This window comes from Phalaenopsis equestris, unplaced genomic scaffold, assembly GCF_001263595.1.
Source record: "Phalaenopsis equestris unplaced genomic scaffold, ASM126359v1 Scaffold000353, whole genome shotgun sequence".
In the NCBI taxonomy this organism is placed as follows: domain Eukaryota; kingdom Viridiplantae; phylum Streptophyta; class Magnoliopsida; order Asparagales; family Orchidaceae; genus Phalaenopsis; species Phalaenopsis equestris.
This window is the reverse complement of record NW_018164795.1, coordinates 350,499-366,251: the sequence shown is the minus strand read 5'-3', so window position 1 is coordinate 366,251 and position 15,753 is coordinate 350,499. Positions and strand designations below refer to the sequence as shown.

The following is a 15,753-nucleotide window of genomic DNA, read 5'->3' as shown; positions in this document are numbered from 1 at the left end:
GGGGGCGGTGGCTTGCTTATAGCATTTTTCATGAAAGTTGTCATTCAAATTAGGCTAAATTGGCCAAAATAAACACTGATGTAAGCTTCAAATTCATTTGTACTTTACATTGTATTTGTAAATGTTTATACAAAACTCATAATTTTCTCAAATCCTTGCAAAAGAATTATAGTACACCACAAATTCACTCAACCAAAAATTCCATTAGTAAATAAGGTGAATGATTTGATTATCCATCATTAAATGTTTTTTGCACTTCAATCCAGTTAGTACTTCTTAGTTATTACAATTGCAGTAATTTTCTCCATTAGAAGGGTCTTTTATTGTTGAATGACGATTGCTTGTTTTTTATAAACTATTCTCTTGGAACATACAAAATTTTACTTCCGGCAGAATTTTGAGAAACTTATGTTCTCGTTCTAGTTATTTTTCACAGATATGGAAATTCAGAAATTTGTGCTTGATTCTTCATGGTTCAAATCCGCTAAAAGTTTATGTGCCTATATAAGCTGTGAAGCGCTCAGGGAGGTTGATACGACAAGAATTTTGTCAGAAATTCTGAAGAATAAGACCCATGGCGTGTTTGATGATAGCTCAGGTTTGTATCGCCTTGATGATTCTCTAGTGTTCTTTAAATTTGAATTTCACTCAAAATTCATTTAGAACTGGGTTCTATAATTCCCGGGAAGGGATGGGCATAAAGGGCATGTAAGTCTAAGCACTATTAGTAGAGAAAAAAATCAAATTTTAAAATGGTGATTACTTATTCAAGGAGCTTAAACTAAGGTCTCTCTGTTTAGCATCCAAAATATGTCTCCACAAACCAAAAATGGTGATAACTTATCCTTGTCTATTTAGTCTATATAACTTTTTATTTATTTTTTATTGTTCTATGTAACTTGTTGATTAGTTTAGTCTTGTTAATTTTGTTAAAGAAGTGATGCATTAAAATTTTGATTTATGAAAATTAATTCATTTCCTTGCTGATTTTATTTGTTTTTAAATTTTTACTAAAATTCTCAGATATTTACAATTATTAATTATCAATTAACTTGAAAGATTACTACTATATATTTTAACTTGAAGAAAGTGAGCTATTGGGTTGATTAATATTTTGGGAATTATGGATGTTTTTTTTTTAAATTTTTACTGCATATCTTGTCTTTAGCATTAGGAAATACTAACTTTTAGTTATTTTGCATGACTAATACTAGAACTTTAAGATAATTTCTATATGTCATCTAATTGAAATTTAATTTTTAACATGTTTTATGAATGGTTAAATCCATTACATAAATTGATAAAACTAGAACCTCATTACTTTTAATGTTTGAGGTCTTAATTACAAGTGTGACCTTATCTCTCTCTCTCTCTCTCTCTCTCTCTATATATATATATATATATATATATATAATATAGATGTATATGTATATTATATAAGATAATATTTTAAAAATTAATAGAATTGGAGATAGAATTATAATCCTAAAGATTGTTGTTGATACCGAGATTTATATTGTTAGAAGTTCTTATGCTCCTTAAGATGTTGGTTCAAAAGAAAAAATTTAGGATGACCTAGAAGAATTAATATAAATGATACCTTTTGAAGAAAGAAGTTTTATTGGAGGAGATTTAAAGAACATGTTGGTAGAGTGGTGGAAGTTTTTAGAAATATTCCCGGTGGTTTTGATTTTAGAGTGATTTATGAAAAAACAGAACTATATTAGATTTTGCTTTGGCTTACTATTTTATTTAAGAAAAGAGATGGACATATTGTTTACTTATAAGAATGAATCTAATAAAACACAAATTGATTTTCTTATGAGAAAAAGATATCGTCGAGAATATAAAGATTGTAAGATCATTCCAAGTGAAAATTTAACTACTCAACTTTAATTATTAGTTCTAGATTTTAAGATGAATAATTGTGTGATAAGAATACGATTAAACATTGTCATAGAATTAGATGAGGACACTTAAAAAACACAAAAAAATTTTTTTTTTGTAAGTGAACTTCAATACTTCAAGAGTCGAAATGTTCATAAAGTTAATTCTATGTGGGATAAAGCAACAAACACTATTAAACAAATGACAAAAGTTATACTTAGAGAATCAAAATACAACCTTATCTTTTCTTGCACACAATAAAAAAAGTTGGTGTTGAAATAATTATGTGCAAGAAAAGATAAAATATAATCTATGTTATAAAAATATGCTTGAATGTAAAAACTTACAGAACTGGAAAAACTATAAGTTGGCTCGTAGAGAGTCTAAGAGAATAATGTGACACTAAGAATTTACTTTTAGTGATCTTTATAATAGATTAAATATTAAAGAGGGTGAAATGTATAAACTAGCCAAACAAAAAGAAAAGAAAAATAAAAATTTAATTTAAGTATAGTGTATTAAAGATGAAAATCAAAAAATTATTTTCTTAGAGAAAGATATTCAACATAGATTAGTGAACTATTTTGATATACTTTTCAATGAAGTCTCTGAATATACGATCGACCTTAATGATTAATATTGTTAATAATGATAAAACTTTTATTTTATCGTCGCATAAGTAAAAAGGAAGTTGGGGAGACTTAAAGAAAACAAAAGGTGGAAATCCAATAGGATATGTTGATATCTCAATTGAAGTGTTGAAATATCTAAAAGATTTGTGAGTTTTTTGCCTTATCGAACTCTTTAATATTATTTTATAAACTAAAAAAAAATTTTAAGGAGAGGAAGAGTATCCTGGTCCTTATTTTTAAGAATAAATGGGATACACAAGAGTGTGCAAATTGTAGAGGAATTAAGTTAATATGCCTTATTTTAAAATTATGTGAGAGGTTAGTTGAACATAGGTTAAGACGTTATTCAAAGATTTCTCATAATCAACCTAAATTTATCCGAAGCAAGTCTACTATGGAAGCTATACATTTATTAAGAGGTTTGATGAAGAAGTATAGAGAGAATAGAGAGAGTAAGGAGAGAGTAAGGAGGATCTACATATGATTCTTATTGATTTAGAACAAGCTTATGTCAAGGTTCCAATAGAAGTTCTTTGGAGAGTTCTAGAAAAGAAAGGTGTTGATATTCAAGTCGTTAAAGATATGTATTTTAAGGAAGTTCTTTAACCTAATTATGGATGCTATTACTAGACATTTGCAGGATGATGTGCCTTGGTGTATGCTTTTCACTGATGATATCCTTCTTGTGGATAAGACTAGAAAAAGAGTTCAGGAAAAAACTTGAATTATTGAGGTCTACATTGAGTTTAAAGGCCTTCATTTGAATTGATCTAAAAATGAATATATGGAATATAATTTTAGTAGTAGTTGCTCTAGTGACAGAGTTGTTACTGTGGGTGTTCAAATCATTAAAAGGTGTGGACGTTTTAGATATCTCGGGTCTAATATCAAATTGATGATGATATAGATGGGGATGTTATTAGTAGAATTAAGACTCGTTTGTTGAAGTGAAGGAATGCTTTAGGTCTATTGTGTTATAAAAAAGTACCGCTTAGGCTTGAAGAAAAAAATTATAAGATGGTGGTGAGACATGCAATACTTTATGGCGCAGATTGTTGACTTTTAAAAGGGAAGCATAAAAGCAAAGTTAAGTGTTGTTGAGATGAAAATGCTTAAGTGGATGAATGACTTAACACTTAGAGACAAAATACTAAATGAATCTATCAATGAAAGGGTTGGTGTAGCTCCAATGGCAAACAAGATTTGAGGGTTGTCTTAGATTGTTTGGTCACATTAAATGTCGACCATCTGATGATCCGATTAGGAGAGTAGATATTTTAAGAAAGGCAGAGGTAGACCTAAAAGGACTTGGGCATATTATATAAAAAATGATCTTCCTCTATTAGAATTAAATGAAAATATGACACTCAATAAGACATAATAGAGAAAAAAATATTCATGTGGCCGGCCCCACTTAGTGGTATAAAGGTTTGTGGTGTGCACGCGCGCGCGCGCACGTATAGATGCATGAGCTATTATATTAATTGGTCATTATTTTTAGATCTTTACTATCTACAAGTATATTATACTCCAACAAGCAGCAAATTGTTTTTATGGAACATTTTCCAGCCTGAAACTCCTTCAATTATGGGTAGTAATTTATTTGTTTCTCTAGATTTGCATGGTAACATTTTCTCAACATTTTATTACATGGACTGATTGGAAAATTTATATCCTTATCTAATTTTCAAGTCTAGGCCATCACACACGGTTGAGGAAAAAGCTGTACGTCCCTCGAGTTGAAGACAAGAATAGTAATATGAGGATGCTGCACATCTCAACTACTGAAGATCTTGTAGCGAATTCGATGAATATATTTGAACCATCTCCAACAGACGCTAGTGGAAAGCATCGTGAAGATGGTAATTTTTCTATTGGAGCTCAATTTTTTCATAATTGACTGGTAGATTATGTGAGCTGACTTATACTTTAAAATAAATATTTTTCTTAATTTTGATTTTGCAGTTATGCTGGCAAGTGAGCCAGTTGATTTTTTTCTTTTACCTGGTAATTACCCTCATCCATGAAATGCTGGTTTGGTATTGGCAGATTTTTAATTATTTTTTAACCTTCACTTTTTCAGGTGTTGCCTTTGACAGGCAGGGACGGCGCCTTGGCCGTGGTGGGGGGTGAGTTTGTAATTTTCATTATCTCACACATAAAGTAAATTTGGTAGAGTTAAGAACTTCTGTTTTAAATCACGTGGATTGAGAAAATTGAACTCAGTGGATCCTGTACTTCATTATTCCTTCGTTTGCAACCTAATGATATCCTTGCTCTACTCCTACTTACAGGTTGACAATGATTCAGGTTTAAATAAGCTGGTTCCAATTATAAAGTGAAAAAAATAGGATTTATGCTAGATTCAATGGATAACTCCAGTTGTATGAGAAGATGATTCTGCTTTTAAATATATGGAGTCAACTGCTTGAACTCAAACGCATTGTTGTTGATAATTTTCAAGAGTGGATTTGATGATTTTGACTTTTGACATATTATGAATAAAACTAGATTTTCAAGTGAGCTTTTATATACCATCCAATCATTCCCAGTTTTCTCATATGTTTGATTAACGATTCAACTATTATGAAAATTCTCTTAGATTTTAATGGTGTGATCATGAGTTTTGGGATTTTTATATAGTAGCAGCATAGGAGGGAATGTATTTTCTACTCTTAGGAAGAAATCTCCCTCCCTCCGTCTCCCCCCCCCCTCTCTCTCTCTTTCTTCATGCAAGTATGTTGAAAATGAATTTTCTCTTTCTAGTGTGGGAATCAAAATGTTTCACCAATTTAGATTTGGAAAATTTACATACACATCACACAATTCTTATGTATTTACATATCTAACACTTAAAGCTTGATATTTATATTTATAACACATTGGTATTAAAACCTATGCCTGAAAAGATGTATTTCACTATTAAAAATTAGGAAGTGGTATTTTTTTAGTGATGTGAAAGATTTGAGTGTTCTAAATATGAACATTTAGGTGTTAGATTTAGTGATGTTACATTCAAGTATAGGATCAAAATACCCCTTTTTTAACATCATTAAATCTATTGATAATAATTATAATTTCAAAGCATAGATGCTTTGAAATGTCTTGTAATTTTTTTCATGTTTTGGTCATATTCTTAGAATGTATTTGATAGTTTTGCTTGGCGAAATATATCTATAAATTAAAACTTCTATGAAGAATTTTATGTCATTCTATCTTCTTTTTTTTCTTACATAGTTGCTGAAAGTTAAATTGTTATGATCACAAATAATTTCATGTTGTAGATCACAATCAATGGTGTGATCTTGAGTTTGAAAATTATATGAAGAAATAGATGCAAAAGTACAATGAGAATGACAGTTCTCTTTTAAAATATATACATATATATATATACATATATATATATATATATATATATATATGTATATATATATATATATAGGATTGCCCAATACTTTTCCATGTATTTATAAGGAGAAAGATAATCACATTCTGTTATTCTTAGAAAGTTGTCATTGCAGTCATAGTTCCTGTTATTCTAGAAAATTATCATTGCAGTCATAGTTTAAGGATGTTATTGGAAAGTGATGATCTGCATTAGGAAGGAATCCACAAAATATATTTCACTAATTGTATTTTCGTTATTAGATGTTTCCATTTTTCTTTTCTTTTCTTATATTGGAGGGATTCCTATTTTAGTTTCCTTATATATATATATATATATATATATTATATGTACAAGTAATAAGGTGTAATGCATTGAAGCTAGCGAGAAATAAAATTATTTTCAGAATTCTACATGATATCTAAGCCAAGAAATCTTTCGTTCGCATTTGAGGAATCTGTGTCTTTCGTCCCCTGAATCATCGAAGCGTTATCTGTCTCGACTGCTTCTCCTCGTGGTTGACAATTCAAGGCCAATTCAATAGCGTCTCCAATGACATCTTCAACAACGACTTCGGACACATTGCTTGTCACTTCCGTTTCTTCTCATTCACGCGCTTCACTCATCTTTTCCTTCGCTCCAGCGATAGCTCCATCCACAAAGCTCCATTGTTGATTACAACTTTTCTAGATAAATTTTCGACGTTGTCATTCAATGCTATCATTTGATGCTCACGTATGCACGAGCGATCTCCTCTCACACGCATAAGGCCATTGCTTCATCTCCAGCTTTCTTGTGCAAAATCGTTGCTTCGTCTCCTCTAGGATGAGAAATTAGGGCTGGACATCCAACTATTCCACTCTAACATAACACTCTGTCCTGTTGATTCGTCTCTTTCGCTTACAAAATACTCCTTTTTATTGTTTTAAATTAAGCATATTGCATAAATATTTCCTCTTTGGTTCGCTACTGTTGCCTAAATCAAACGACTAAATCAGTGAATGATTAGGTTTCTGTCATCGATTTGGCTTTGCTCTAGCTGACATCTCATGGGTCGTCGACTTGAAATAGGCTTGATCACCTCTTGCCAAGGGCTAAACGTGTGAAAGCCAAGAGTTGTACTACTCCCTCTAGTTTCTGTTTGCTCATCCAACTAAGCATTTGAACTAAGGGTCCTCCTCTTGCTTTGATTTGAGAAGCAGGTTGAGCTTCAAAATACTAGCTTGGACAAACATGACATGGCCACAATCTTCTTTATCGGAAGTCACATCCACATCCGAGCCTGCGACTTTTGTCCTTACCATGTCTTTCAACAACAATTCAGAATTCAATCTGTTCACTAGTGAGCAAATTGAGGCACTGCTGAAAATGTTTATAATAGTTCTAGCTTTGCACAAGCATCACACTATTCTACCGAGCAACCTATCAGCCTGTTATCACGCCAAGGCATCTTATCCCATGTTTTTTGTGTCCAAAGCAATAAATCAAAGCCTTGTATAATTTACTCTGGAGATTCAGATCATATGAAGGGAGATATTAACATCTTAAAAAATTATATTTATCTACTAGTCAGTCTATATTTTGAATATCTAATGATTTATTCTTACTGGTAGCAGGAATTTGATCAATCGAATTGACAAAAGATCTTCACCTCTATTCTGTTCTTTTATGTTACAAAATTAAGTTACAACCTACTTTAAATTAGCAAACTTACTCGTGACCTAAAAAGTGGACAATTCAAATCCTATGTTAGCTGAAATTTAGGTCAACTTCAGCATTGTCGCCTTGGTCATCCAAATTTTGCTTACATTGAAAAGATGTTTCCATACTTTTTATCACTAAAGTATCAATGTGAACTATGTCAACTTGCAAAACATGCCTAACATGTATATTCTACATTGCAATACAAGTCTTCACGTCATTTTTCTAGAATTCACAGTGATATTTGGAAACTCTCACAAATAAATTATATTAATGGGGCACGATAATTTATATCATTCATAGATGATCATACAAGAAGAACATGAACATTCCTTATGAAAGAAAAATCCGATTTTCATTCAATTTCAAAGCAAAATTCAAACTCTTAAAATTGATAATTTTAAGGTATACTTTAATTTTATTCTTAATTTTTATCATTCCAAGCACGGTATTATTCATATAACTTATTGTGCGAATACTCAATAAAATGGGGCCACAAAAAAAAGTAGACACTTTATGCTGTTTAATCATGTGCGTAAATATTTTCGGGTGAAATGATTCTCACAGCCACATATCTCGTCAATAGAATGCCTAGTCAAGTCTTAAATTTTTAAATTTCTCATAATATTCTCATATAATCCTATTTACACATCCGCTCTTTTCCTTATGACTTAAGATTTTTTATTGTTCTACCTTTGTTGGAATCCATCAACAACACCATACTAAACTTGATCTCAAGTCTCTTAGATGCATTTTTATCGGTTACTCATCTAGTAAAAAATTGTACAAATGCTACCAATCACTAGTAATTTATACAACTCTATGGATGTCACCTTCTTTGAGAATTGATCTCATTTTATCAAATCTAAAAGTCGGGTAGAAAGTTGAGGAAATATCAGAATTGGGATTTTTTTTCAAGATATTCCAACCAATTTTACTTTTTAGTTGAACCAAATCTTGTCCCTCAACAATTATCTCTACTCCACCTCAACCAGCTCCATTTTAGGAACCGAACTCTGTCACAAAATAGTCTTAATTGTGTTTGCTCTACCTAAATATAATACCAATGATTAGGAAGTCTGTGTCTACATCAGAATGACCATTGAGCTTGTAGAGGACATTATGTAGATTCACGATTGTCAAGAGCTAGAACTAAGTCCTAACAATCATAATTGTATGGATACCTCAACTCATGACTCCCTTACACCAATGTTTGATGACTTTAATCAACCAATTGCACACAGGAAGGGTATCAGAGGGTGCACTGGTCATCCAATTGAAAGATATTGTGACAAACCTTAATGATACACAAGTTCCCAACTCTTTTCAAAAGGCTCTAAAGGTTCCAAAATGAAAACAAGAAATTCAGGAAGAAATTCGGGCTCTATAAAATAATAACACATAGACACTTATAAAGTTACCACATCGAAAAAATCCTGAAGGCTGCAAATGGATATTCACGGTCAAATAAAAAAGAGATGGAAGCATAGTGATATTGAAAGCTAAATTAGTTGCTAAAGGCTTCAAGTAGTTATGCAAAATTAACTATCAAGAAACAATAGCACCTAATGTCAAACGTAATATGGCTCAGATTTTACTCTCTCTTGCAGTAATTTAAAATTGGCCTTTATACCAATTTGATGTCGAAAATACCTTCTTGAATGGCGATCTTGATGAAGAAGTCTACATGATTATACCTCTGGGTCTGAAAAATAGGTAGAGGTACAGATTAGTTTCCAAGTTGAAAAAGTTCTTGTACAGTTTGAAGCTATATCCTTGTACTTGATTTGATAGACTTGCAAAAATAGTGATTACAAACAAATATCATCAGTGTCAAGTTGATCATAATAAAGGATACAAAATTGTTTTTCTCATAATATATGTAGATTTTATTATCTCGACAAGTGATGATTTAGAGAAAATTATCGGACTAAAAAAGATGCTTGCAATAGAATTTAAGATTAAGTACCTTGGGATTTTTTTCAATATTTTTTGGGAATAAAGGTGGTTCGATCTAAGGATGAAACTATCATATCCTAAAGGAAGTACATCTTAGACTTGTTAAATGAATCAGGCATGCTTGAATGTAAACCTTCTGACACACTTATAGATTCCAACAAAAGGTTGAACAGAGGTGAAGAAAGTAGTCCAACGGATAAAGGAAGATATCAAAAACTTGTGGGCAAACTACTTTATATATCACACACAAGACTTGATATTGCATATTCAGTTAGTGTAGTTAGCCAATACATGAATAACCCAAATGATGTTCATTTGGAAGAAGCAAACAAAATTCAGAGATACTTGAAGATAGCTCCTGGATATGGTTTAATACTTCAAAAGATTTGAAAATTGGGAGATTAGAATATACACAGATGCTAATTGGGTGGGAGAGGTAACATATATGGAATCAACCATTGGATATTGGTTTTATGTATGTGGCAATCTCATCACATGTAGAAGAAAAAAATAAACTTTCTCCAAGAGTAGTGCATAATCTGAATATCATACTCTTGCACTAAAAATATGCGAGCAGATGTGAATTCAAAGGCTATTAAAGGAACTCAGGGTTAAAATGAAAGCACAATTACGATGTTAAGTGATAGCCAAGCAGCCATTAGTATAGCCAAAAATCCCATGCATCATGACAATCATCATCTCTAAAAAGGTTAATAATTAAATTGTTCGGTCAACTTCGTTCCTACATGACTTCAAACTGCTGATATTCTTATCAAAACACTACCAAGGGTCAATCATGATGAATTGAAGTCCATGTTTGGTTTATACAATATATACAATCTAGATTGATACGGAGTTTTGGAAAGTGCTGATCTGCATTAGGAGGAATAGGCAAAATACATTTCACTAATTTTATTTTCGTTTTATTATTATTTTTTATTTTGGAAGGATTTCTATTTTGATTCCTTTCATTATTATATATTTATAGTCAAGTTTAATGCATTAAAGCTAGCGAGATATAAAATTCTTTCCAAAACTCTACATATGTGGATATGATATTATGAGCTCATTTATGTGGGAGAAAATCTAAAAGCAAAAAAAAAAAATCATTCATTATTGCTCAAGAAATTGTAGTTTTTAAGATTTGGTTCGCATACTGCATGCATATCCACAATCATGAGAGGATAAACCCGCCTCATATTTTAAAATGAAGTATTTCGTTTTTTATCTCGAAATTATAGATGTGTAAAATTAATAAAGTTGACCGCTTTGCAGCGATGCCAAAAACTTGATTCGTTATTTATGAATGAGAAATTGAAGCAATTTATGTTGGTATTTCACGCAAGTATACGTATCATTATCAAGTAATACATGACTTTCTGTTTTAGCCCCAAATATCGATCCCACGAGGAATGTGTAAATTCATAATGGAAATTTAAGTCAGGAAATTCACGATAATAAAGAAAATCTAGAACACTAATTTCAAATGTTTAGGGTGCTATCAAAACTAAATTACCAACTTCTAGCAAAACTGTAAATCAAAGCTAAGCAATAACTATCAAACTATATTTTTGTTTTTGTGATGAAGTTATCAAATATGAGAAAGCATCTGACATGTTTCCCATTACAATGAATTTTTAATTAAATGAGAGAAATAATTTTAATGTCTTGTGTCAAATATGAGCAATTGTAATTCTCTACCTTCAGTCAAGTGTTATAGAGAATCGTTAACTAATCTTAAGTTTAGTTTCTAAATCCGTGGTTAGGCTAAGAGGATACTGACTCATATTCCATTTTCCGGATAGTATGTTTCACAACAGATGTTAACATTTCAATTGACCAAATCGAAAAATAAATTAAGAACGAAGGGAAAAAATCATCACAATTTATTTTATATTTTAAAATTGACATATCCAAATTATCTCTTCATTTCACCATATCTTATAGTAGGGAGAAAAATAAAGAAAACTACTCAGATCTCATGAGAAATATACGATAAAATACGAATTTCATTAATAAAAGAAAGTTTATACAACAATAATAAACAAACGTCACTTATCTTTAACTCTTCCTCAAAGCAAATTCCTTGTAGCCTCAAAGCAAATTCCTAAAAAATCCCTTGGAGCTTCTATTGGACTTTTTCTCTCTTTACAAGTCTCTTAATTCTCTCTTCGAAAATGTAGGAAAGAAGAAATTTCTCACTTCTCTCCCTCTCCAACTCTTAGGAGAAATCACACTTAGACTCACCACACTACACAATACACATAATGGAACTACACTACACACAATGGAACACTAAAGAAAACTCAATGACACACTAGCGGATTTTTCTGATCAATTTCCGTTCTAAATAGAGCATAATGTCGGTTTTCCAAGAGATGTATCAAATAAGTCTTTAAAAAGCGTCCAAATTCGTTGGATCTTCTAGAATTTCGCCCTGCACCGACTTCAGCGCTGTTGGCGCCCACGATGGCGCCTTCGGCGCTAGTGGCTCGAAATTAATTTGTTCTCTCTGTCAAATGGCGTCATCGGCGCCCAGTCTGGCGTCGTCGGCGCCCAGTCTGGCGGCGTCGGCGCCCCCTCCGGTCAAATCCACTGTTCTAGACTCCTTTTTTCATGCTGAAGCCGTCGGCGCTGAGTATTCTCTCCAAAACGTCATTTTGACTCCAAATTCCACCATTTTTGCTTCCTTTTCTCCAAAAGTCTATTTCATATACCTGAAGTCTAAAATATGCAATCTTTCTTTAAAACATAATATTGCAAAAAAAGAGTTTAAAATATAAGTATAAAAATATATATATTTTTGGTACATCAAAATCTCCCGCACTTAAGTTTTACTTGTCCTCAAGTAACTCCTTTACTACATAAAAATATGACTTATAATAAAGAGTTTAACTTCTAGATTTTCATATTTTGCTCTTCATATTTTGCTCTACTAACTTAAGAAAAATTTAAAATAAACATAACTTAAGAAAAATTAACTTAAGAAAAATTTAAAATAACTCAAGTTAATACTAAATGTATAAAAATATCTAGCAGTTAAGTCTAAGATTTCAGATTCTCTATTTTTTCAAGAAAAATTACAAATTGTCATATTAAAGTCATTTAGAATATCCATATGAAAAAGAACTTCATGAAACTTTACTAGTAAATATGCTAATACTTAAATACAAGTTTAGGGAATGTAGCTAAGTCTTGTTCCTTAAGTTGATTTAAGTGAAACCAATTTTTTATTAGACATCTCCTCAAACTTCTCCTCACAGATTTTTCTTTTTTTTCTTTCTTTTTTTTTGTTTTTTATTTTTTTTCTTTTTTATGTAAGGATTATTATATTTGGATAGCTTTTAATAATTTTGAACTTCTCTATCCTCTTCTTAAAATAAAAAAAAACTTTTCACATTCCTTCATTTTATAAATTCATCTTAGCTTTGAAGATTTTTTTTTTAAATTTCAATCTTTTTTTTTACATGAAACTTTAAGATTCTCAATACTTCAAAAAATATAAATTCCTTTACTTAAAATGAAAAAACATGGTCTTATTCTCTCATATCAAATATCTTAATCTCTAGAATTAACCTTTATCATTGAAAATTTTTACTTAAGCTTACTATATATTTAAAAACACAAATATAGTTATCTAAAGTTGGGCTCTACTACCACATGTTATGTTAAATTAATCTTTTTTTAAAATATAGCTAATTGAGGACAAATAAAATTAAGTTTCTTTCTTTAAAAATGAATTTTTCTTTCCACCAAATTTAATTTTTTTTTTAATATTAAGCATGAAAAACTGAAAATACATGGTGAAAGAAAACAGTTAATACATAAAGAAGAGTCTTACCTGTTGAAGGTTCTGTTTTTAAAACTTAACTCTGAAATGTTGCAAGTGCTAGTATGAAAAACTACAAGACTTAAAACATTAAGTAACACATAATATACATATATTTCAATTTAAAAGCAGCTCTACAAACTATAGTTCACTACACAACATTCAATACAAATCAAAGTATCACACTCTACAAACTAAATAATAACAACAAAGTGCAACAAACTACAAACTAAATAAAAGATCAGAACTATGACTAAGCAGACATCTTCACTCCAACGTCTAATTAGTCTTTTTAAACAATAATATTCATCCTTAAATAGTTTACAAACAAGTGTATTTACAAACAACACAAAACCAACTTTTATATATGAAATTTCAAATTTTTACAAACACAGATTTTTAATGCCACTAATACATACATAAAACAAATCACATTATAATTCAACATCGAAATCAAGTCACAACGCTAGAATGCTAAAATCTAAACTATACATACAATTAAAGTGATAGGAGTTTAAAAGCAAAGCAAATCCAACACAATTACATTAAAAACATGACTAATTTTAAACAATGAAAAGTCTAACTTCTTCAATTATTCCTTTTCATTTTCAGTACAGTCACCTCCTCTAATATCTCTCATAGACTGGTAATGTACATACAAATTGTAGAATGGGCAGTAATGGTCAGTACGGAAATTGATCAGTCAAATTTTCATCTATCCATTGATTCTTCTTAAACATCTGCACCAAACCTGCTTCAATCCGTCCCATTGATCAAATTGTTCCTTCATCCTCTAATCTAAGTGATCAAAAAGGTAAGTAAGATTTTGCTATTGCATTTAAGATATTCTGAAGTTCTCTTTCTATCTTCTTTATTTTCTTCTCCAAAACTTGTGAACTTCCAACCGTACAGGGCATTAAGGGAATCAAAGCTTGTGATGATTGATCCAAGATAATGTCCAACACTTCATTTCCATTCCCAATATAGTTTGCATCAATAGGATCATTGGGCTTCCAAAGTAATAACACTTTCTCCCAACTTTCATATGGTACTTGAGATTGCTGCAAAGTAAGAAGATCACAGAAGGATGCCCCAGTCCACTTATAGGCCCATTCTTATAGGCCCATTCATTCATTATAATACCTATAATAGATTTAAAAATAATTGATCTCACATCAATGGGCTTTCTCATTTAAATGCAATAGCTTAAAATTGCACTTGCCTTTCTAACTTTACTTATTCTCATTGTAGGGAGTAGTTTTGCAGAGATGAAGAAATGTCATTATTTAGACATCGGATTTAACCTTGAAGCGGAGAAACTAACATACCCCTCTTCTCTGATTTCTCCATTATCACTTTCATCCGTTGGAAATTGGTATACATCATACATCAAATTCTTCGTTGGTATAAAGTTGTCATAATGACAGATTGACACGCTTTCTATCATAAGCATATCGTTAATTCGCGACGGAGTAAATGCTACGCCCATACCTCGAATGAAGACGACTCCTTGGTAATTCCATGAAGATTAGCGTAGAATTCTTTTACCACAGGAACAACTACTGCAGCGGCAGCGAGCGGTAGTGCAACATAGAACTTCCCAACGTCTCAGTCCTATGATTTTCTCAATTTGAGATCTTGGATGACTCAATCCATGATTGACAAAGTCTCTCTCATTGATAAGTCTCTTCTTCGTAATGACTTTGTCATTTAATTTTTGCACGTCAAAACGGATGAACTTTCTTCGATTGAAAATCCCATATCTTGAAATGTTTATGGAATTAGAAGCCATGAATTTCGAAATTTGGAAGTATCTGGTCTTCTAAAATGGTTTTTAGACCTTATAAACACCTCCCCTTTTAAAAAAACCTTTAGGCAGTTATTTTGAAGCAAAATCATGCCAAAGTCCGCCAAAAACTCTCTGAACTGTCGAAATAGTACTGGGCGTCGTCGACGCCCTCGATGGCGTCGTCATCGAGTCGTCGGCGCCATGGCTCTGTAAAAGGGCGCCGTCAGCGCCAAAGCCAAAGTTTCGTTCGTTTCATCTGTGGTTCAATTCACTTTCAAATTTTTGTCCAATACCAATATTTGTCTTGATTTATGATATATAAGATTGTGTAGGATTCTAAGATATTGTTATCTCCTATTACATTAGAACAATTATAAAACAAAGTACTAAGATATATATATATATATATATATATATATATTTTAGAATATTTAATAACAATAGTTTCATAATAATAGACTTTGATCACATTGAATAGTCATAATCATCTAGATTTCAGCATTTCTGGAAATAATCTCAATCTAGTATTAAATAATAAAACTTCTTGTCTATGTTCAAATTTCTTTTTTAT

At 31.2% G+C, this 15,753-nt stretch overlaps 1 protein-coding gene across 7 annotated transcripts in view; it reads left to right on the top strand.

The window, feature by feature from the left end:
• LOC110026165 (5-formyltetrahydrofolate cyclo-ligase, mitochondrial) overlaps positions 1-15,753 on the top strand; it is a 61,614-nt gene that overhangs the window by 6,588 nt on the left and 39,273 nt on the right. For 6 of the 7 annotated variants that reach the window (XR_002294177.1, XR_002294176.1, XM_020727010.1 and 3 more), the window contains exons 2-5: positions 437-598; positions 4,217-4,381; positions 4,485-4,526; positions 4,603-4,648. Coding sequence is in view for 5 of the 7 variants with exons in the window: in XM_020727010.1 (XP_020582669.1) it covers positions 437-598; positions 4,217-4,381; positions 4,485-4,526; positions 4,603-4,648 (415 nt within the window). In the remaining 2 variants the exon portion in view is untranslated. Of the gene's footprint in view, positions 1-423; positions 599-4,216; positions 4,382-4,484; positions 4,527-4,602; positions 4,649-15,753 lie in introns of all 7 variants that reach the window. The other variant, XM_020727013.1, reaches the window with a different exon arrangement.